Below are 24,939 nucleotides of genomic sequence, written 5' to 3'. Positions count from 1 at the left end.
TCAGCACGTCCCAAAGCACTCCACAGCCAATTAAGTACTTTTGAAGTATAGTCACTGTTGTAATGTAGGGAAACGTGGCAGTCAATTTGCACACAGCAAAGCCCCTCAAACAGCAATGTGATAACGGCCAGATAATTTGCTTTAGTAATGTTAGTTGAGGGACAAATATTTGCCAGGACACCGGGGAGAACTCCCCTGCTCTACACAGAATCATAGAAATTTATGGCACAGGAGGTCGTCATTCGGCCCATCGTGTCTCTGCCGGCCGAAAAAGAGCTATCCAGCATAATCCCACTTTCCAGCTCTTGGTCCGTGGCCTTGTAGATTACGGCACCTCATGTGTACAACCAAGTGCCCTTTAAATGCGATGAGGGTTTCTGCCTCTACCACCCTTTCAGGCAGTGAGTTCCAGACCCCGACCACCCTCTGGGTGAAAAATTTCTCCTCAGCTCCCCTGTAATCTTTCTACCAAACACTTTAAATCTATGCTCCCTGGTTATTGACCTCTCTGCTAAGGGTAATAGGTCCTCCCTATCCACTCTATCTAGGCCCCTCATAATTTTATACACCTCAATTAAATCTCCCCTCAGCCTCCTCTGTTCCAGAGAACAACCCCAGCCTATCCAATCTTTCCTCAAAGCTAAAATTCTTCAGTCCTGGCAACATCTTCGTAAATCTCCTCTGTACCCTCTCTAGTGCAATCACATCTTTCCTGAATTGTGGTGACCAGAATTGTACATAGTACACTAGCTGTGGCCTAACCAATGTTTTATACAGTTCTAGCATAACTTCCCTGCTCTTATATTCTATGCCTCAGCTAATAAAGGAAAGTATCTCGGATGCTTTCTTAACCACCTTATCTACCTGTCCTGCTACCTTCAGGGATCTGTAGACATGCACTCCAAGGTCCCTCTCTTCCTCTACACTTCTCAGTATCCTCCCATTTATTGTGTATTCCCTTGCCTTGTTTGCCGTCCCCAAATGCATTACCTCACACTTCTCCGGATTGAATTCCATTTGCCACTTTTCTGCCCACCTGACCAGTCCATTGATATCTTCCTGCAGTCTACAGCTTTCCTCCTCACTTTCAACCACACAGCCAATCTTTGTATCATCCGCAAACTTCTTAATTATACCCCCTACATTTAAGTCTAAATCATTGATATATGCCGCAAAAAGCAAGGGACCTAGTACTGAGCCCTGCGGAACCCAGTCACAAAAACATCCGTCGGCCATTATCCTTTGCTTCCTGCCACTGAGCCAATTTTGGATCCAATTTGCCACTTTCCCTTTGGATCCCATGGGCTTTTACTTTTTTGACCAGTCTGCCATGTGGGACCTTGTCAAAAGCCTTGCTAAAATCCATGTAGACTACATCAACACATTACCCTCATCGACCCTCCTTGTTACCTCCTCAAAAAATTCAATCAAGTTAGTCAGACACGACCTTCCCTTAATAAATCCATGCTGACTGTCCTTGATTAATCCGTGCCTTTCTAAATGACAATTAATACTGTCCCTAAGAATTTTTTCCAATGATTTGCCCAGCATCAAGGATAGGCTGACTGGCCGATAATGACCCGGTCTATCCCTTTCTCCCTTCTTAAACAATGGTAGCAGACCTCCAGTACTACGCCTGTAGCCAGAGGGGCTTTGAAAATGATGGTCAGAGCCTCCGCTATTTCCTCCCTTGCTTCTTTTAACAGCCTGGGATACATTTCACCCAGGCCTGATGATTTACCTACTTTCAAAGATGCTAAACCCCTTAATACTTCCTCTCTCACTATGTTTATCCCATCCAATATTTCACACTCCTCAACTACAATGTCTGCATCGTCTCTCTCTTTTGTGAAGACAGACGCAAAGTATTCATTAAGATCCATACCCACATCTTCCGCCTCCACACACAGGTTTTTGGTCTCTAATAGGCCCTAATCTTTCCTTAATTATCCTCTTGCTCTTTATTTATATAACATCTTTGGGTTTCCTTAATTTTACTTGCCAATATTTTTTCATGCCCCCTCTTTGCTTTCCTAATTTCCTTTTTAATTTCACCCCTGTATTATACTCCTCTAGGCTTTCTGCAATATCGAGCTCTCGGTATCAGACATAAGCTTCCCTTTTTTGCCTTATCCTACCTTGTATGCTCTTTGACACTCCTTGTCTCCAAAATAGTGTCTTGGGATCTTATGTCCACCTCAGAGGCAGACGGGACCTCGGTTTAATGCCTCATCCGAAAGATGGCAGCTCAGACAGTGCAGCCCTCCCTCAGTACTGCATTGGAGTATCAGCTTAGATTTTGTGCTCAAGTCTTTGGAGTGGGATCTGAACCCACAACCTTCTGACTCAGTGGTGAAAGTGCTACCACTGAGCCACGACTGTGGCAACAGTGACAGTAAAGTCAGTGGCAGCTAAAATTGTGACCTCTGCCAGCCTGTCAATGTTTTCTGCAATTACAGGAAGGATGTTCCATTCCTTCCTTTAATTGCAGGTAACAATGACAGGCATTTATGGCTCATCTAACTATACAAACTTTTATAAAAATAGTATACATGTACCAACTGTGTATACAGATCATATGCTGGTTTAATATTAGTGCAGTTGCAGTACATTGCACCACTAAACGAACCAGTGCCACTAAGTGCTCCAAACAACAAAAAGCAAGCAGGTTCAGTTAGGGCAGTGGCCTTAAATGAGGTGATTTCAGCAGCAGAATGGACGAGACTTTCAATATGCAGAACATCTTTTGAAACAGACAGAAATAAAGACACTAAAGTCTGTGTAAACTGTGCTGCATGTTCATGGGCAGTGCTCTGCTGTATTTTGGAAGAAGCCAGAGTGCTCAGCATCTGTGGACGCTAAATACCCAGTCAACCAAATTCCATCTCCCTACGTCTCATTCACAGATTGGACCCAACAAGAGCATAATTAAGTACCATGAAGGACACGTGCTGGCACACAGGTAGAGGGGTATCCAGGTGGTTGCAATGCCTATCATGACACTATAATGCACAATGGATTATGGGCACTGTATCCAAGTGTTAAACTGCAACCAATGCAATGCTACGCGACTCAGAGACCATTACTTTGGGTTGTCTTAGCATAGGCAGATATGTTTTGGATAAGTGGCCATAAACTGGATTTTCAGGCTGCACTAATACCATTGAGAATATAAGTGTGATACATAATCATTCAGCAACAAAAGGGCACAATTTAAGCAACCTCGACTATAAGGATTTTCTTTTGTGTTACAAATTATGGATAAATGGATGTAATCAATGATTTAGTTTCCATGAAAGCTCAGCGTTATAACTTACGAGAACCATGTCATAAGAACACCATGTGGTTATGTTACTGGACTAGTAATCCAGAGACCTGGACTAATAATCCAGAGTCATGAGTTCAAATCCCACCATAGCAGCTGGGGAATTTAAATTCAATTAATTAAATAAATAAATTTTAAAAAACTAGTATCAGTAATGAAACTACCGGATTGTCGTAAAACCCCATCTGGTTCACGAATGTCCTTTAAGGAAGGAAACATGCCGTCCTAACCCGGTCAGGCTGATATGTGACTCCAGACCCACAGCAATGTGGTTGATTCTTAATCACCCTCTGAAATGGCCTAGCAAGCCACTCAGTTGAACAATCTTGCTACAAAAAAACACAATAAGAATAAAGTCGGACGGACCACCCGGCATTGGACCACTGGGCACCGGACACGACAAAGGCAAACCAAGCCCAGTCAACCCAGCAAAGTCCTCCTCGCTAACATGTGGGGACTTGTGCCAAAATTGGGAGAGCTGTCCATCGACTAGTCAAGCAACAGCCTGACATAGCCATATTCACTGAATCATACCTTTCTGCCAATGTCCCAAACTCTTCCATCACCATCCCTGGGTATGTCCTGTTCCACCGGCAGGACAGACCCACCAGAGGTGGCGGTACAGTGATATACAGTCAGGAGGGAGTGGCCCTGGGAGTCCTCAACATTGACTCCAGACCCCATGAAATCTCATGGCATCAGGTCAAACATGGGAAAGGAAACCTTCTGCTGATTACCACCTACCGCCCTCCCCTCGCTGATGAATCAGTCCTCCTCCATGTTGAACACCACTTGGAGGAAGCACTGAGGGTAGCAAGGGCACAGAATGTACTCTGGGAGGGGGACTTCAATGTCCATCACCAAGAGTGGCTCGGTAGCACCACTACTCACCGAGCTGGCCGGGTCCCGACGGGCATAGCTGCTAAACTGGGCCTACGGCAGGTGGTGAGTGAACCAACACGAGGGAAAAACCTACTTGACCACTTCCTCACCAATCTACCTGTTGCAGATGCATCTGTCCATGACAGCATTGCTAGGAGTAACCACCGCACAGGAGACGAAGTCCATTCTTCGCACTGAGGACACCGTGCAACGTGTTGTGTGGCACTACCACCATGCTAAACGGGATAGATTCAGAACAGATCTAGCAGCTCAAAACTGGGCATCCATGAGACGCTGTGGGCCATCAGCAGCAGAATTGTATTCCAGCACAATCTGTAACCTCATGGCCCGGCATATTCCTCACTCTACCATTACCAACAAGCCAGGGGATCAACCCTGGTTCAATAAGGGTGTAGAAGAGCATGCCAGGAGCAGCACCAGGCGAATCTAAAAATGAGGTGCCAACCTGTTGAAGCTACAACACAGGACTACTCGCATGATAAAAAGCGGAAGCAACATGCTATAGAAAGAGCTAAGCGATTCCACAACCAACAGATCAGATCAAAGCTCTGCAGTCCTGCCACATCCAGTCATGAATGGTGGTGGACAATTAAACAACTAACGGGAGGAGGTGGCTCTGCAAACATCCCCATCCTCAATGATAGCAGAGTCCAGCACGTGAGTGCAAAAGACCAGGCTGAAGCATTTGCATCCATCTTCAGCCAGAGGTGCTGAGTTGATGATCCATCTCTGCCTCCTCCAGATATCCCCACCATCACAGAAGCCAGTCTTCAGCCAATTCAATTCACTCCATGTGATATCAAGAAACGGTTGAATGCACTGGATACAACAAAGCCGATGGGCCCCGACAAAATCCCGGCTGCAGTGCTGAAGACTTGTGCTGCAGAACTAGCCGTGCCTTTAGCCAAACTGTTCCAGTATAGCTACAACACTGGTATCTACCCGACAATGTGGAAAATTGCACAGGTATGCCCTGTCCACAAAAAGGAGGACAAATCCAATCTGGCCAATTACCGCCCCATCAGTCTACTCTCAATCATCAGCAAAGTGATGGAAGGTGTCGTCGACAGTGCTATCAAGCGGCACTTACTCACCAATGCTCAGTTTGGGTTCCGCCAGGACCACTCTGTTCCAGACCTCATTACAGCTTTAGTCCAAACATGGACAAAAGAGCTGAATTCCAGAGGTGAGAGTGACTGTCCTTGACATCAAGAAGCCCTAGTAAAACTGAAGTCAAAGGGAATCGGGGGAAAACTCTCCAGTGGCTGGAGTCATACCTAGCGCAAAAGGAAGATGGAGGCCAATCATCTCAGCCCCAGGACAGTGCTGCAGGAGTTCCTCAGGGCAGTGTACCAGGCCCAACCACATTCAGCTGCTTCATCAATGACCTTCCCTCCATCATAAGGTCAGAAATGGGGATGTTCGCTGATGATTGCACAGTTCAGTTCCATTCCCAACCCCTCAGATAATGAAGCAGTCCCTCCCGCATGCAGCAAGACCTGGACAACATCCAGGTTTGTACTGATAAGTGGCAAGTAACATTCGTGCCAGACATCTCCAACAAGAGTCTAACCACCTCCCCTTGACATTCAATGGCATTACCATCGCCAAATCCCCCACCATCAACATCCTGGGGGTTTCCATTGACCAGAAACTTAACTGGACCAGCCACATAAATACTGTGGCTACAAGAGCAGGTCAGAGGCTGGGTATTCTGTGACAAGTGACTCACCTCCTGACTCCCCAAAGCCTTTCCACAAGGCACAAGTCAGGAGTGTGATGGAATACTCTCCACTTGTCTGGATGAGTGCAGCTCCAACAACACTCAAGAAGCTCGACACCATCCAGAACAAAGCAGCCCGCTTGATTGGCACCCCATCCACCACCCTAAACATTCACTCCCTTCATCACCGGCACACCGTGGCTCCAGTGTGTACCATCCACAGGATGCACTGCAGCAACTTGCCAAGGCTTCTTCGAAAGCATCTCCCAAACACAAAGGACAAGGGCAGTAGGCACATGGGAGCACCACCACCTGCACATTCCCCTCCAAGTCACACACCATCCCGACTTGGAAATATTTTGCCGTTTCTTCATCGTCGCTGGGTCAAAATCCTGCAACTCACTACCTAACAGCACTGTGGGAGAACCTTCACCACACAGACTGCAGCGGTGGCTCATCTTCCCAAGAGCAATTAGGGATGGGCAACAAATGCTGGCCTTGCCAGCGACCCCCACATCCCATGAACGAATAAAAAAAAATGTGCATGGCAATGTTGTCAACTCACCCACTTTTATTAAACAATCTACAGATTTGAATTAACTGCACTTGAGCAAATTTGATATCCAGACACAGCATGAACAATTTATTTAAAACATCTTTTTAAAGTTAGTTATTCTTGTTTTTAAAAATATAAGTAAGTAAGTTTATTGAACTGGTTTCTCACTGATCCTAACACTGGCAGGACTGACATTTAGAACCTGGACTTGAAATGTGGAGAGTACTTCATGCAATAATATATTATTTGTAACTTTGAAAATATACAAACACTGCAAAGTTGTTTAAAATATATCCTGCCACTAAAATGCTAGGAATGAGAATTCCAGTGAGTCCTTTAATTAAAGCAGTCTTCCTTATGCCAAACTTATATAACTGCTACTTCAAGCTATTATATGACTAATTAAATGGCCTGAATAGGTGAGCACAATGTGCTCTGACAAGAGGAGTAAGAAACAGCCGAGAAAGTCATAGTAGTTAGGTGGAGAAGTGTACCGTTAAAATACCGCTTGCTTTTTTTGTTTCATTCATTCTCGGGATGTGAGTGTCGCTGGCAAGGCGTCATTGGCCATCCCTACTTGCCCTGAGAAGGTGGTGGTGGGCCTACTTCTTGAACCACTGCAGTATTCTCTTTAGGGATTTGATACAACTGAGTGGCTTGCTAGGCCACTTGAAAGGGTGGTTAAGAATCAACCACATTAATGTGGGACTAGTCACAGAGGCCAGTCCAGGTAAGGGAGGTTTTCTTCCCTAAAGGACATTACTTAACCAGTTGGATGAAATTGCTCAGTAGTTCGTAAACTGCCTGATTGTAACAACGGAACTGGCGCTAGAAAAACATCAGGATCATTTATATTTAAAAAAATTGTAGGACGAATACAATTAAAAACAATCATGTCCCATGACTCAGGTACAAAGTTAATAATCAATTAATACCAAAATATTTGTGCTTTCACATTTCTTAGGCTGCATCCCAATTACTAACAAACTATTAGCAAAAGGTCTCAATGTTTTCTTCAACTATCAGTTTCTACTTTCCAATTTGAAAAATATTCACAAAGTCAAAAGCAAAATTTGCTGCATATGGAAAAAGGCTAAAAATTTGTTTCAAAAATTTAGAGCCCAACAACCAAAATGAGCAATTGCAGTGACTAGTGATTACAGGTGCATTTCAGAATCTAGCTCCTCGATCCACAGATATTATTCCACCCAAACATTAAAGGATAGTTTTCAGAACACCAGGACAGAGGCACTGTAAACGAAAATACTGGTTGCTTGGTTTTCAGCGAAACCATTAGCTGAATTTGAGAAAATTATACATCCATGAGCAGTGGGATGGAGCTACTGATTGGAAAAGTTAATGGAAAAGATGGGCAAGAGGAACCAGTCTCTTGGCAGATTTTACTTTCTTTATATATGGATCATTATTTTCTGTCACTTTTACCTTTGTTTACCCTTCTACAAATGCTTGTACGTACATTTACCTTAGAGAGCCGCACCACACAAACTACACTGTTGTGAAATAATTCCACTCTACATTCACCAAATACCTTTGCATGGCCTCAGTGTACATGGATTCAAATGCAATGTAAAAATCTTGTTTCTTTCAATTCTTCCAATAAAGTTTCTTCACATCTCTGAAGTGGACTGGACTAGCAACAGTTGGGAGTTCAATGCCATCATGGCAAGTTGTGGAAATGAATTCAATAAGTCTAGTCATTTGTGAGCTGGCACCAGAAAAATAACCACAAAGGCTGTCATTAAAAACCCAACTGGTTCACTAATGTCCTTCAGGGAAGGGTCCCTGCCACCCCTACCTGATCTTGCCTACACTTGACTTCAGTTTCTATTACATCATTGACTCTTAATTCCCTCTCAAGAGGTCTAGCATCAGATCTTCTTCAATACTGGCTCTATGTGCTGGATTTCCTACCTAATACCATTATGGAAGCACCAACATCACAAGGACTAGTGGTTCAAGGACAGGGCCCACTATTCTCTTCTGAGATCAACTGGGCATGATATTGCCGGCGTTGCCCATATCAGAGAACAAAGAAAAACCCAACCCCCTACATCTCTTACCTTTGATAGCTACACCCTTAGTCCTCTGCATCTATCAACATTCTTGGCCTCACAATCTTCCTCTTACCTCAAATGAAACTCATATGTTTCCTCCACTAAACTAGCTGGTTTCAAGGAGCTGTATATACTCTCCTGCCCAACATTCATTCTCACCTCAACAACTCAACCCTATAAAACCAAAGTTCATCCGAGATTTAAAGACTAAACACTAGTTCTTGATTTACCTTGACTTTTTTTTTAAAAACTCTTTGAACCTTGGTTGCTCAATTTTAGAAAAATCTATTGGTTCCTCCAGTATCATAGGTCATTGACCAAATTGCAACAGCCATTTGCACTCTTTAACTGATATAATTCTAGATTTAGTTACATTATTGAAATAATTACATAGATTTCAAAAAGTAAAAAAAGGGATTTTAAAGAGGGTATGAAGAGCTAAATTAGATCTGTCAGTAGAAGTAGGAAGAGGGGAGGAAGAAAAGACATTAGAAATTTGGCAAATTAACTGTTTTGTTTCAGGCTTTTACATGCTACAAAGACATTCTCAAGTCATATGGTTATCCCTTGCTGGATTATCAATCACAAGTGCCCTGTCGGAATGAGTCCCGAGGCTTTCAATGAACTCTTCAAACCAATCTGACAAAATCTGCATTAACTAGGTACTTTTTTTTTTAAAATGGTGCAAATAAATATTGAACTAATATTGACATTTCCTTCACCAGCCACCCAGTGAAACTCTGCAATTTCAGACAATCCATCTGGTGGCAGAAAATCAAAGTATGTACAGAATTAAATGAAAAAAAGGATACATTGGATTAAAATATGATCCCATTTGCTGAAAGCATTGGTGAAATTGCTTTCTTTAATTTCAAACCTGTGTGTCTTTCCCTTCCAAATAGGCTTACGTATAAAATTACCTAAAATGTTCTTTGCTCATTATAACAAGGAAGAGGAAGATTAAAGGAATGCAACTGAAACACCATACAGATTAGAATGCGACTGATCGATCTATCTGCACTCACTTCTCAATGTTTCCTTTTCCTGTTATTGCACTGCACTGATTTCTTATTGGTTTTGCCTCAGGTTTTTTTAAAATTAGAATTTTCTCTTCTCAATTTCAATTTATTTCTTGTTTTTTTTTTAAAAATGGACAGTTCCCAATCTGTATTTGCATTTAGATTCTGTAATTGTGAATCTCCCTAAACCACAGTAATATCTCCTCAGTGATTTAAGTCTGCATAATATATATGGGAAAGTAATACTGCACAGTGCAGCATTCTACTTTTATCAAATGTGCTGTTACAATTTAGGCTTTTTCCCCCAATACCCTTCTCTTGATGCAAAAAGTAAGCCTGTGCTTGTTTTGAACCGAAACTTAATCTTATGTTTGATATATCAGCTAGTGTGTCGCAGAGCTAACAATTAACCTTTATATTATTGGATCTACTGGAAGAAGAAATGGTACAGTCCACCCACCATATCTTCCCGATCTCTCCAATTAGCAAAAGACACCACCCTGACAGACAATGCTGCTCAGGCTAAAAATAGTAATGAGTTTATTATAAGTAAAATTATATAGAAGCAAAAATGCACATCTGTAGATAATAACAGTCCTTAATTCTTACCAATACTTTAAAACTGTTTTGAGATCAGAATCCTTAGAGATCTGTCCCTGGCGCACTTTGGCTGAGATTATTTACAATACATGACCATCTAGGCAGCAGAAACACCCAACTCAGCACTGCAACACGGAAATAAGTGGTTTAATCATGTGAACTAAAGCAATTGTCAGCAGCGTTCATATTTGTTCTTGCACCAACTCTAAAGACAAAATATGAACTGTCAATCAAAGCAGACTTCAAAATCAAAAGGCTGGCACTCATACCTGATTTCAAACAGGTATTCACATCTCCAGAACAATTCAAACCGGCCTCATTAGATTCTTGCAAGTAGGACAGCTGCCTTTTATCTAATTACCCAGTGAAATAATCTGGAATGTTTCTGCACAAACAAACTCACATACATTGAGAAAACAATCAAATCAATTTTACCCTGACAGGGGCATGTCTATAAGGAATCGATACAAACAGAGGCAGGATGCTCTTATGAATATCAACATCCACACCGGATAGGTCGATGTGAATATGTTTAAACCCCCACCCCACGACACTAAAGAATTCTTAGTGCTGCTAACAGAAGCCCTGGTCCAATTGAAACAAATCGTGTTCTACAAAGCCTACAAAAAGACAGGCACAACAGGTTCCATTATAAACACCTTGTACTTGAAAGTGAGTACAGTTAACAAGTTGTTTGGGGTGAGAATAAGTTCAGCCAAATGGAACACAATGGTTCGAGTCTGGCTAAGTCACTGTTCAAGGAAGAAGTGGAGGGCTCAGAGATCATCCTTGAGAAATGAACATACATGGTGAAAAGCAGATGACTGAGGTCAAAGGACCTAAAAATTGTCGAAGTGACAGAAAGCATTAGAAGATTTAGGTGGACAATAGGCAAAAGAATAGAGTCAAGATCAAAGAAGACTAGTTATAGCAAGCTAAAACAGTGGGCCTGCTTGGGACAGACCCATTTGTGTATTAAAAACAGAAAATGCTGGAAATACTCAGCAGCATGTGTGTATTTTTGGGAGGAGGTGGAGACTTGCTGTGTGGGTTGGGGAATTACAAGTTTGATGGTGAGTGGTGAGATCAGTGAGATGGTTTGATGCTCATAGTGGGATCATGGTCCAGAGAGAGCTAGGAGTAGCCAGATAGATGGCAAGGCAGAGGTCCTTCCACCATACAAAAATCCTTTGTATAGAATTTTGTTAAACTACAAATTCATAAAATAAAATATAAATGAACTGAGACTGGTCAGGTCCTTGGATCCATCACACATGGGACGATGTTGCAGACATTACAGCAGCCAACTATTACCCTTCCTGTTTATTCTATCTGCTACTAATAATAATGCAATTAAAATAAGTGAATTCAAACTCTCGCCAGGGCAAGGTTAATGCAACAATTTATTTTTTTATGACCGGAAAGTGAAAGTTATGTCTAAAAGCATTACATAAACTAATAGATATTAGAAAGACAATTTAACATTGTAATTCAATGTCAGGGCTCTGCTGAAAGCACTCAAGCTGCTCTGCAGATTTATGAGGGGATCAGCAGAACCCCTCAAATGAATTACAACCTAAGCACTCCCAAAATTCAACCAGTCTTGGCCTTTATTAATTTTGCACAATGATGCATCTTTGAACATCGAAATTTTCTGGAGTTAGACCATTATTACTAGGCAATGAATTCATCATGGACACTCTTAGAATAATGAGCTTTAATCTTTAGGACAATTTCCTTTGCAACTAGCTTTTCCAGCTGATTATGAAGTATATCCCTTATTACAGATTCTGCAGTCTCCTTCAACAGCAGTATTTAATCAGGATGAAACATTTTCTTTGGCTATACCTCGTGGATGAGGATTGGACCAAGTATGGTTACTTACATCACATCTTGCGAGGCTCGGTGTGAGATCAGCAACTTGACAATGTCCACGTGACCATTCCTGACGGCATCATGCAATGGAGAATCATTCTGGTACCCTGGTGTGTTCAGTAGTGCACCAAACTGCAATAACAGTTCTACAACTTTCATGTGTCCATGGTTACAGGCTTCATGCTACAAAAACACAGCCAATTATTAAAAGCTTGAAGAAAGACATGCACAAAGATCACAATGTCAACATAAAGTTGGGTAGTAAAGCATGGGGCCAGATGCAGATCCATTTAACATTGGCTTTAAGGCTCCACCATTAGAAGGTGTCCCAAATAATGGGGAGAAAAGCACCATTTCTGTTCAGCTATTACATACTGGATCGAGAATCTAAAAGTACATAATTTCTGTTAACAGTCACAAGGTGCAAGGGCATTTGACAAAGAAAATACTCTAATGTCAAAACAGCGGGAGCAGCATGTTGGAGCAGAGTCCACTGAATGGTGGGGCTGTGCCTGCAATCCCCCTTATGCGGAATTCCCGCAATCTATTATCTCTACAGGAAGATCCCAGGCCAGAAACCTGGTACTTCCTCAGAGATGGGTGGAAACACAGGGAAAAACACCTTCAGACTTCATTGACACACCTTCCAACAGTTAAATGAATATAGTTACCTGAAGAGTGGTTAGAATGTGGAACTCGCTACCACAAGGAGTAGTTGGGGCGAATGGCATAGATGCATTTTAAGGGGAAGCTAGATGAACACATGAGGGAGAAAGGAATAGAATGTTATGTTGATAGGGTTGGATGAAGTAAGGTGGGAGAAGGCTCATCTTAAGTATGAACACCGGCATAGACCAGTTGGGTTGAATAGCCTGTTTCTGTGCTGTACACTATATATAATTCTATGCAATGTACAGTGGCAACGGCACAGGTCTGCCAGCAACTCACTCATTCTCCACGTGTGGAACAATAACTGACAAAAAAATTTTTATACCTTCTAGCTTTCTAAAGAAAAAAAATGACTTGAAAAAAGCAAAGTAGAATTTAACAAAAGATTTTTTTTGACCAACTACATTTCCACTGATCAGCAATCACAGACTTAATTCATTTTTTAAATTTTATTTAAGTTTCCAAAGAAATGTATAAAAAGTCAAGCTGCCTGTGGGTTTGGTTTCTATAATAGCCTGTAAGTTACACAAAAAAGGGCACCATCCAAAAACGTTGGGATGTAATTGTGTGAACATACAAAGACAGATGCTGTTCCAGCAATGAAATGGCAATGAATCTAAAATCATTTGCACTCTTATATTCAAATATTGTTTACATGTTGCCAAAGTTGGTCATGCAATAATTTACAACAGAACTCAGTCATTCTGGCGGCTCTTCCACAACTGCCAATGGGCTACAAACCGAGAGCTTTCATTCAACATCAGCGCGGGATTGCTCGCATTTGTGGTTCTGCTCCAAATGGCAATGTTTCCAGGGTCAGCAGAAAGTCCAGCTAAGTGAAGACTGCCCCGTCCCGAGTGCTCTCACTCAATAAGCTAATCGTCCAGATAAGGACAGACATGAAACTCGTTCAGATGCAGCTGTTACTGACGGGCATGCGGTAACATGTGGAACCAAGCTGAGCCTCAAGGATGAACCCCTATGTTCTTGTATGGACTTGTCAACTGCATCTAGAGGAGATATGCCTTTCTATGATAATGCTGTGACTTCCAGCCAATCTTAAGAACAATCTGAATGATGCTTACGTGATCATCTTAATTTTCTCCTTTTGAAGCAGCTCTCGTAATTTTGAGGCCACGATTAAATCAAAATCCAATTTTCTGGACAATAAAGTAATTTTTCCTCATATTTTAAGTCATTACTTTTGCCACTTCATACCAGTGGGTCATGATCTGGGCTTTTGCAGGAAAATCAATGGAATTGAGAATGTTATCGACTATCCAGAACTTGGTATTGATACTGGTGGGTCACAAATTCTCGCAATCTGTCACTTCATCCCACTGGACTCCTGATCTGCCAATTCCCACCCAACCGCCGACCTGCCGCCAATTCCCACCCAACTCTCCAAACACAGCTGTCTATTCCATTGCACAGCTTGAATAACAAGGGTACTAGTTTAGAGAGTTCTCCAAACGCAGCTGTCCACACGTCACTCTGAACGTACCTGTCTCAATATTACCAAGCATGCTGGATAAGAGAAAAATAGCTGCTCAGATGATGAAGTAGGGCCAACTATCTGATTGACATTAACAGTACAGCTTCAGGAATGCAGAAGAAAATGGCTGGTTCTCACACTAAATAATGCATTTGTCATTTAATGAGAAGGTTTCTATCACAATCATTGTTTGTGTAATTGACAGCTCAATCTTTGAAAAGTTCTGTAAATGACTATGTTTTAAAGCAATCAATAGCAGATTGCACTTACACGAAAATAAATTGAAAAAGCCAATTGGGCAAACTGTGGAATACTGTAGCTCTAGTTTAAATTGCGAAAAAGGGTGCTGTAGTATAGACAGTGCAACATCCATTTTCCAAGTACTGGTAAAATCCAGAATATGATCCGCAAAAATACTGGCAACAAAAAAGGAATTTGCCATAATTGGCTACTACAAGCTAGTGACCTTGGTCACAGTATATCACCCACTATCCCTCTTTGATTTAACAGCAGCCATGACATTGAAAGCACCCCCTAGATTGGGTAGTGCTTTGGTGTTGCATAGCTACACCGTGCCCTTTTCCCTGAAAGCTCCATCAATATCTGCAGACTGGAACTCTGATATCATTGGGGTGCATGGTACTTGTGGGTAACCGAGTCGGGACTGACTCCCCTACAGAAATAACCCTGCTTAAGCAATTTTCCATTGTTGGGGGCAGGGGGGTCTTTGCGAGCTAGGCTGCAAAGCCGATTCACCCATATAAGGGTTTTTGAGGCTTGATTCCAATCCAGGAAAACTCGCTGGTGCTGCTGCTCGCACCTATCTAAAGTGATTCTCTTTACCATGTAGTGAGATAGAAACAGAAAATTTGCCGTGGCATGCAGGGAGATATAGGCATCTCAGCTAGAAAGTCTGACTGGTAATTCACAGGCACCTGAGCCATAAGTGAGTTACAGCAATCCTTATAAGCAAAGATATTGATCACATCTGATTGGCGACATGTACCTCACGTTTCACGTACAAGTTGTTTGAACTAATTCATGTTTCTAAATCAGATGTGAGAAATACGTAAAAATATCTTTGTGGTTCCAAGTGCGCACATGCGGTATCATAAATACACACCAATGGTGTCCATCCTGCATTGTCTTTGATGTTTGTATTAGCTCCATTCTCCAACAGCTGCTCCACCGCTGCAATATCACCCTATAACACAATAAAATGGTCAGCAGATTAGTATAACAGAGAAAAAAGAAAGATTTACATTTATATTGCAACTTTCACGACCTGAGGCCATCCCAAAGTGCTTTACAACCAATGAAGTGCTTTTGAAGTATTGTAATGTAAGAAACACGACAGCCAATTTGCACACAGCAAGGTCTAAACAAATAACAATGTGATACGACTAATGTCCTTTAGGGAAGGAAACCTGCAGTCCTTACCCGGTCTGGCTTATATGTGACTCCAGACCCATAGCAATGTGGTTGATTCTTAATTGCCCTCTGAAATGGCCGAGCAAGCCACTCAGTTGTAAAATCGCGCTAAAAAAAGTCACAATAAGAATAAAACCGGACGGACCACCCGGCATCGGACATGACAAAGGCAAACCAAGCCCAGTCGACCCTGCAAAGTCCTCCTCACGAACATCTGGGGACTTGTGCCAAAATTGGGACAGCTGTCCCACAGACTAGTCAAGCAACAGCCTGACGTAGCCATACTCACAGAATCAAACTCTTCAGCCAACGTCCCAGACTCTTCCATCACCATCCCCGGGTATGTCCTGTCCCACCGGCAGGACAGACCCACCAGAGGTGGCGGTACAGTGATATAGAGTCAGGAGGGAGTGGCCCTGGGAGTCCTCAACATTGACTCTGGACCTCATGAAATCTCATGGCATCAGGTCAAACATGGGCAAGGAAACCTCCTGCTGATTACCACCTACCGCCCTCCCTCAGCTGATGAATCAGTCCTCCTCCATGTTGAACAACACTTGGAGAAAGCACTGAGGGTAGCAAGGGCACAGAATGTACTCTGGGTGGGGGACTTCAATGTCCATCACCAAGAGTGGCTCGGTAGCACCATTACTGACCGAGCTGACTGAGTCCTGAAGGACAGAGCTGCCAGACTGGGCCTGCGGCAGGTGGTGAGCAAACCAACACGGGGGAAAAACTTACTTGACCTTGTCCTCATCAACCTACCTGTCGCAAATGCATCTGTCCATGACAGTATTGGTAGGAGTAACCACCGCACAGTCCTCGTGGAGACAAAGTCCCGTCTTCGCAGTGAGGACACCACCCAACGTGTTGTGTGGCACTACCATCATACTAAATGGGATAGATTCATAACAGATCTAGCAGCTCAAAACTGGGCATCCATGAGGTGCTGTGGGCCATCAGCAGCAGCAGAATTGTATTCCAGCACAATCTGTAACCTCATGGCCCGGCATATTCCTCACTCTACCATTACCAACAAGCCAGGGGATCAACCCTGGTTCAATGAGGAGTGTAGAAGAGCATGCCAGGAGCAGCACCAGGCGTACCTAAAAATGAGGTGCCAACCTGGTGAAGCTACAACACAGGACTACATGCATGCTAAACAGCGGAAGCAACATGCTGTGCACAGAGCTAAGCAATTCCGCAACCAACGGATCAGATCAAAGCTCTGCAGTCCTGCCACATACAGTCGTGAATAGTGGTGGACAATTAAACAACTAACGGGAGGAGGAGGTTCTGCAAACATCCCCATCCTCAATGATGGCGGAGTCCAGCACGTGAGTGCAAAAGACAAGGCTGAAGAGTTTGCAACCATCTTCAGCCAGAAGTGTCGAGTAGATGATCCATCTCGGCCTCCTCCCGATATCCCCACCATCACAGAAGCCAGTCTTCAGCCAATTCGATTCACACCACGTGATATCAAGAAACGGCTGAGTGCACTGGATACAGCAAAGGCTATGGGCCCCGACAACATCCCGGCTGTAGTGCTGCAGACTTGTGCTTCAGAACTAGCTGCGCCTCTAGCCAAGCTGTTCCAGTACAGCTACAACACTGGCATCTACCCGACAATGTGGAAAATTGCACAGGTACGTCCTGTCCACAAAAAGCAGGACAAATCCAATCCGGCCAATTAACGCCCCATCAGTCTACTCTCAATTATGAGCAAAGTGATGGACGGTGTCGTCGACAGTGCTATCAAGCGGCACTTACTCACTAATGCTCAGTTTGGGTTCCGCCAGGACCACTCGGCGCCCGACCTCATTACAGCCTTGGTCCAAACATGGACAAAAGAGCTGAATTCCAGAGGTGAGGTGAGGGTGACTGCCCTTGACATCAAGGCAGCATTTGACCAAGTGTGGCACCAAGGAGTCCAAGTAAAATTGAAGTCAATGGGAATCAGGGGGAAAACTCTCCAGTGGCTGGAGTCATACCTAGCACAAAGGAAGATGGTAGTGGTTGTTGGAGGCCAATCACCTCAGCCCCAGGGCATTGCTGCAGGAGTTCCTCAGGGCAGTGTCCTAGGCACAACCATCTTCAGCTGCTTCATCAATGACCTTACCTCCATCATATGGTCAGAAATGGGGATGTTCGCTGATGATTACACAGTGTTCAGTTCCATTCGCAACCCCTCAGATAATAAAGCAGTCCGAGCCCGCATGCAGCAAGACCTGGACCACATCCAGGCTTGGGCTCATAAGTGGCAAGTAACATTCGCGCCAGACAAGTGACAGGAAATGACCACCTCCCCTTGACATTCAACGACATTACCATCACCGAATCCCTCACCATCAACATCCTGGGGGTCACCATTGACCAGAAACTTAACTGGACCAGCCACATAAATACTGTGGCGACAAGAGCAGGTCAGAGGCTGGGTATTCTGTGGCGAGTTACGCACCTCCTGACTCCCCAGAGCCTTTCCACCATCTACAAGGCACAAGTCAGGAGTGTGATGGAATACCCTCCACTTGCCTGGATGAGTGCAGCTCCAACAACACTCAAGAAGCTTGACACCATCCAGGACAAAGCAGCCCGCTTGATTGGCACCCCATCCACCACCCTAAACATTCACTCCCTTCACCACCGGCGCACTGTTGCTGCAGTGTGTACCATCCACAGGATGCACTGCAGCAACTCGCCAAGGCTTTTTCGACAGCACCTCCCAAACCCGCGACCTCTACCACCTAGAAGGACAAGAGCAGCAGGCTCATGGGAGCAACACCACCTGCACATTCCCCTCCAAGTCACACACCGACTTAGAAATATATCGTCGTTCCTTCATCGTCGCTGGGTCAAAATCCTGGAACTCCCTTCCTAACAGCACTGTGGGAGAACCTTCACCACACGGCCTGCAGCGGTTCAAGGCGGCGGCTCACCACCACCTTCTCAAGGGCAATTAGGTATGGGCAATAAATGCCAGCCTAGCCAGCGACGCCCACATCCCATGAACAAATGAAAAAAAAACGACCAGATAATCTGTTTTAATGATGTTGATTGAGAGATAAATATTGATCAGGACACTAGGGAGAACTCCACTGCTCTTCTTCTAAGTAGTGCCATGGGATCTTTTACGTCCACCTGAGAAGGCAAATGAACCTCTGTTTAACGTCTCAGCTGAAAGGCGGCACCTCTGACAGTGCAGTACTCCTCAATACTGCATTAGCGCGTCAGCCTCGATTATGTGCTCAAGTCTGTGGAGAGGGGCTTGAACACACGAACTTCTGACTAGAGGCGAGAGTGCTACCACTGAGCCACGGCTGAGTTATGAGGCAAACAAGAACAAGGGGCTCATCCTTGAGACTCAGCTTGGTTCCACGTGTTTGCACATATTCTGCCTATATGCCAATAAATTTCCCAATACTGCACATACAGTATGGTAATGTATAGTGAATAATTTACCAGCACTGTATTGTTAATTTAAAAAGCTTCATTTTACAGTACAATTTACCTGATGCCTTCTGATCACTTCTGCTTTATTACCTTTACGTTAACCCTCATCCTTCACATTCAATGGTGAGAAAAATCAAAATATTTCTAAGTAACACTTAGTATAGATTATGTAGAACAATACTTGCCAATTTTCTCCCCTTCACTCCCGAGGAAGCTATAAACAGGGCACCGCAGCCTTCCACTCCCTCGCTCAAGTGATCAGTCTTCATGAGTGAGCTCAGACTGTGAAAGTTCGCAGGTTACTTGAGCAGAGATGAGGGACTTCAATTACATGAAGAGACTAGAGAAGCTGGGGTTGTTCTCCTTGGAGTAGAGAAGGGTATGGGGAGATTTAATAGAGGTGTTTAAAATCATGAAGGGTTTTGATAGAGTAAATAAGGAGAAACTGTTTCCAGTGGCAGGAGGGTCGAAAATCAGAGGACACAGATTTAAGATAATTGGCAAAAGAACCAGCGGCGAGACGAGGAGACATTTTTTTTATGCAGCGAGTTGTTATGATCTGGAATGCACTGTCTGAAAGGATGGTGAAAGCAGATTTAACAATAACTTTCAAAAGAGAATTGGATAAATAGTTGAAGGGGGAAAATGTGCAGGGGAAAGGGCAGGGGAGTGGGACTAATTGGGTAGCTCTTTCAAAGAGCCAGTACAGGCACAATGGGCCGAATGACTACCTCCTGTGCTGTACGATTCTATGAAGAGCATCACAGTCGAACCTGACCGTGCTCCCATCTGGCACCCACACTCGCTCATTTTCCGATAGGAATCACTGGTTAGTGATCAGGAGCAGGAAACCTGGCTGATACTTCTCCCTAGCCCAAGGAAGGATACTCAAGCCAGCTATAGTATTCCGAAGTGCCGCTGCAGCCGAGATTAGCTAACGCAGGAATAGAACTGTATTTAACCTCTGGGTGCTGCTGACATAAACCACTGCTTCATAACTCAATAACAACTATAAATTCTAATCTGACATTCATTGAATATTATAGTCTGGTATGCAATATTGGTTCATAAATACAACCAATATTGATTTAAATAAAAACAAATGCAAATACCAAGCACCCTAGCTGTGATTACAGGCAGGAATACCATGCTTTGTTCAGAGGGCAATAGATTTAGAATTTCCCGACAATCATTTAACAGCCATGAACTATTGATACCTTTACAGAGAGGAAAGAAGATAGGACTAGTGCTCCATATATTTATATATAAACCCATTATAAAAAGATGACCAATTGTCATTGTTTGTTAATGTGCTGCAAGGGGGAAACCAAGAGAATACACTTTATACACATGTAGGAGTTGATAACTGTGAACAGCCCAATGTCAAAGGCATTAGGAATCTATAATTAAGGATAGGGTGACTGAACACCGCGAGAATTTTCAGTTAATCAGAGAGAGCCAGCATGGATTTGTGAAAGGTAGGTTGTGCCTGACAAATCTGATTGAATTTTTTGAAGAGGTGACTAAAGTAGTGGATAGGGAATGTCAATGGATGTTATTTATACGGACTTCCAGAAGGCATTTGATAAAGTCCCACATAAGAAACTGTTAGCTAAGATAGAAGCCCATGGAATCGAGGGAAAAGTACGGACTTGGTTAGGAAGTTGGCTGAGCGAAATGAGACAGAGGGTAGGGATAATAGGTAGGTACTCACATTGGCAGGATGTGACTAGTGGAGTCCAGCAGGGATGTGTCTTGGGGCCTCAATTATTCACAATATTTATTAACGACTTAGATGAAGGCATAGAAAGTCTCATATCTAAGTTTACCAATGACACAAAGATTGGTGGCATTGTAAGCAGTGGAGATGAAAACATAAAATTACAAAGCGATATTGACAGATTAGGTGAATGGGCAAAACTGTGGCAAATGGAATTCAATGTAGACAAATGTGAGGTCATCCACTTTGGATCAAAAAAGGATAGAACAGGGTACTTTCTAAATGGTAAAAAGTTAAAAACAGTGGATGCCCAAAGGGACTTAGGGGTTCAGGTACAGAGATCATTGAAGTGTCATGAACAGGTGCAGAAAATAATCAAAAAGGCTAATGGAATGCTGGCCTTTATATCTAGAGGACAGGAGTACAAGGAGGCAGAAGTTATGCTGCAGCTATACAAAACCCTGGTTAGACCACACCTGGAGTACTGTGAGCAGTTCTGGGCACCGCACCTTCGGAAGGACATATTGGCCTTGGAGGGAGTGCAGCGTAGGTTTACTAGAATGATACCCGGACTTCAAGGGTTAAGTTACGAGGAGGGATTACACAAATTGTGGTTGTGTTCTCGAGTGTTTCGAAGGTTAGGGGGTGATCTGATCGAAGTTTATAAGATATTAAGGGGAACAGATAGGGTGGATAGAGAGAAACTATTTCTGCTGGTTGGGGATTCTAGGAGTAGGGGGCACAGTCTAAAAATTAGAGCCAGACCTTTCAGGAGCGAGATTAGAAAACATTTCTACACACAAAGTGTGGTAGAAGTTTGGAACTCTCTTCTGCAAATGGCAATTGATGCTAGCTCAATTGCTAAATTTAAATCAGAGATGGATAGCTTTTTGGCAACCAAAGGCATTAAGGGATATGGGCCAAAGACAGGTATATGGAGTTAGATCACAGATCAGCCATGATCCTATCAAATGGCGGAGCAGGCACGAGGGGCTGAATGGCCTACTACTGTTCCTATGTTCCTAAAGGCCTTGAGAATGGAAATGACAATGGATTGTAGTGTTTGAGAGCATGTGACTTTTTTTTAAAAATTCGTTCATGTGATGTGGGCATCGCTGGCAAGGCCAGCATTTATTGTCCATCCCTAATTGCCCTGGAGAAGGTGGTGATAAGCCGCCTTCTTGAATCGCTGCAGTCCGTGTGGTGAAGGTTCATCCACAGTGCTATTAGGTCGAGGGTTCCAGGATTTTGACCCAGCGACGATGAAGGAATGGCGATATATTTCCAAGTCGAGATGGTGTGTGACTTGGAGGGGAACGTGCAGGTGGTGTTGTTCCCATGTGCCTGCTGCCCTTGTCCTTCTAGGTGGTAGAGGTCAGGGGTTTGGGAAGTGCTGTTGAAGAAGCCTTGGCGAGTTGCTGCAGTGCATCCTGTGGATGGTACACACTGCAGCCACGGTGCACTGGTGGTGAAGGGAGTGAATGTTTAGGGTAGTGGATGGGGTGCCAATCAAGCGGGCTGCTTTGTCCTGGATGGTGTCGAGCTTCTTGAGTGTTGTTGGAGCTGCACTCATCCAGGCAAGTGGAGGGTATTCCATCACACTCCTGACTTGTGCCTTGTAGATGGTGGAAAGGCTCTAGGAAGTCAGGAGGTGAGTCACTCGCTGCAGAATACCCAGCCTCTGACCTGCTCTTGTAGCCACAGTATTTATATGGCTGGTCCAGTTAAGTTTCTGGTCAATGGTGACCCCCAGGATGTTGATTGTGGGGGATTCGGCGATGGTAATGCTATTGAATGTCACGGGGAGGTGGTTAGATTCTCTCTTGTTGGAGATGGTTATTGCCTGGCACTTGTCTGGCGCGAATGTTACTTGCCACTTATGAGCCCAAGCCTGGATGTTGTCCAGGTCTTGCTGCATGCGGGCACGGACTGCTTCATTATCTGAGGGATTGCGAATGGAACTGAACACGGTGCAATCAAAACAAGTTTGAGTACAAATTGGACAGAACTGTCAGTGTAAATGAAGTGGAAGTATATTAATAGGTACATTAACAAGGATGTGTATCCCAACCTATCGAAATATAAAATATGGGAGCTGAGAGCCAGTTCTACAAATGTTGATACCTGTTTACACTAGAGGTTATGTAATCACCATCCCTTTCCCAATGCCGTGCAGAAACACAGTTGCTTTCTTTCAGATTTCTGGAGCTCATTTTAAAGATTCTGGGCAAATTATTAGGATGCAGCTGCTAAACGCTTTGCAATTACAGATATTTTATTTTACTTTCAGCTGAGTGTTTTTTTTTTAAATCAGCGTATTTTTTAAGGCACATATAATACAAAAAAAAATGGACGACTGGTATTATTGCTCAAAAATTCTAAGTTTTCAGGGGACTTGGGGCAAGTTTACTTTGTGTAAAGAAAATTAAATTGGCACTTCACAGTTTCCCAAAGACATCTGTTGAGGGTGGGGGGGGGCAGGGGGTTCAATTTTTTTTTATTCCCTCAACAATAAAATGTCACCCTCTTGTGAAGAAGGTTCAGGAGTTCGCTGGCGTTTCACTGCAATGCAGTTAGATTCCCTGCTCATCTTTGGTACCGAACTCAAGATAGTGAGGTTTTGTTACTGGGAGATGTATCTGACCCTACACCTGAATTGAATAACCCCAGCTGATCTACGGCTCATTGTAAACCTCACACGGGTCGTAAAGTGCTCCCACTTCACTCCAGTGCAGTACTGAGGAAGCGCTGCACTGTCGGAGGTGCTTTCTTTCCGGTGAGTGGCCCCATCTGCCCTTTCAGGCAAATGTAAAAGATCCCATGGCACTATTTTGAATAAGAGAGCAAGGGGGTTCTCCCCGTTGTCCTGGCCAATATTTATCCCCCAACCAACATCACCAAAAAACGGATTATCTAGTCATTTATTTCATTGCTGTTAATGGGAGCTTGCTGTGCGCAAATTAGCTGTCGCATTTCCTACATTACAACAGTGACTATACTTCAAAAAGTACTTTGTTGGCTGCAAATTGCTCTGGGACAGCTTGATAGACGCTATATAAATGCAAGTTTTTCTTCCTTCGACTGCAGCCATTTCAAAGTGGAATCTGGTTCGACCCACTAGTCACAAAGACAGTGACCTAAAGCTATAATATCCCTTTTCAAATTATCTACACTACACCTCAGCCACACACACACAGTATATATCAAAATAAACAATTTCTCTCCATTCATCCTCCAAATCTCTATCTGTAAATATATTACCACTGTCAAATTTAAATAAATTGCAAATTTAAATTGATAAGTCACAGAAATGGGATAAAACGCTAACGATAGGAACTGCCTGATGGCCTAGTATGTATAAATGCACGCCACAGAATAAATGCAAAATACTGCGGATACTGGATATCTGAAATAAAAACAGAAAATGCTGGAAATACTCAGCAGGTCAGGCAGCATCTGTGGAGAAAGGAGCAGAGTTAACTTTTCAGGTCGATTACCTTTCATCAGAATTGGAAGATGTTAGAGATGAACATCTTAAACAAATAGAAAGGATCCCCTATCTGTACACGGCCAGTGGGGTGGTCTGTACCCTTGGGATCCACCTACCTTTCTCCGCCACATTCCCAAGCCATGGTGAGCTTTCTCCTCTCATCATTTTCCATGCTTCCCTCTCCCTATGCGATTCTGCTATAACTAATTACACCTCTCTGGACCCATCTTTTGTTTTTATACTTGTCTCATTAGCACCCCCCTCTGCCTTTCACCATCACTTTTGACATTTAATCACTCCTGCCCTCCACCTTATCAAAGACCTCTCCCTTTTGTTCTTTTCTTGCCCCTTTTCCCTGGCTCTACTTGCTTAAAAGCTTTTCATATCTAACATCTTCCAGTTCTGACGAAAAGTCATCGATCTGAAACGTTAACTCTGCTTCTCTCTCCACAGGCGCTGCCTGACCTGCTGAGTGTTTTTCAACATTTTCTGTTTTTATTTTAGATAAATGCATTACCTGGAATGCCAATGAGTCATGCAGACCAGCAGGTCCCAGCGTCAATCAACAATCTGTACTTAGCTGATCTCCTCTGGGGCAGTAATTGCAG

At 43.5% G+C, this 24,939-nt stretch overlaps 1 protein-coding gene across 1 annotated transcript in view; it reads right to left on the bottom strand.

Moving 5' to 3' along the window:
* bard1 (BRCA1 associated RING domain 1) overlaps positions 1 to 24,939 on the bottom strand; it is a 172,254-nt gene that overhangs the window by 105,854 nt on the left and 41,461 nt on the right. The window contains exons 5-6 of the mRNA XM_067988113.1: positions 15,364 to 15,444; positions 12,087 to 12,259 (exon numbers count right to left, since the gene is read on the bottom strand). Coding sequence (XP_067844214.1) covers positions 12,087 to 12,259; positions 15,364 to 15,444 — 254 coding nt within the window. The remainder of the gene's footprint in view (positions 1 to 12,086; positions 12,260 to 15,363; positions 15,445 to 24,939) is intronic.

Source organism: Heptranchias perlo, chromosome 7 (assembly GCF_035084215.1).
Source record: "Heptranchias perlo isolate sHepPer1 chromosome 7, sHepPer1.hap1, whole genome shotgun sequence".
Taxonomy (NCBI): domain Eukaryota; kingdom Metazoa; phylum Chordata; class Chondrichthyes; order Hexanchiformes; family Hexanchidae; genus Heptranchias; species Heptranchias perlo.
The sequence above is the reverse complement of the archived record's forward strand: the minus strand, read 5'-3'. Positions and strand labels throughout refer to the sequence as shown.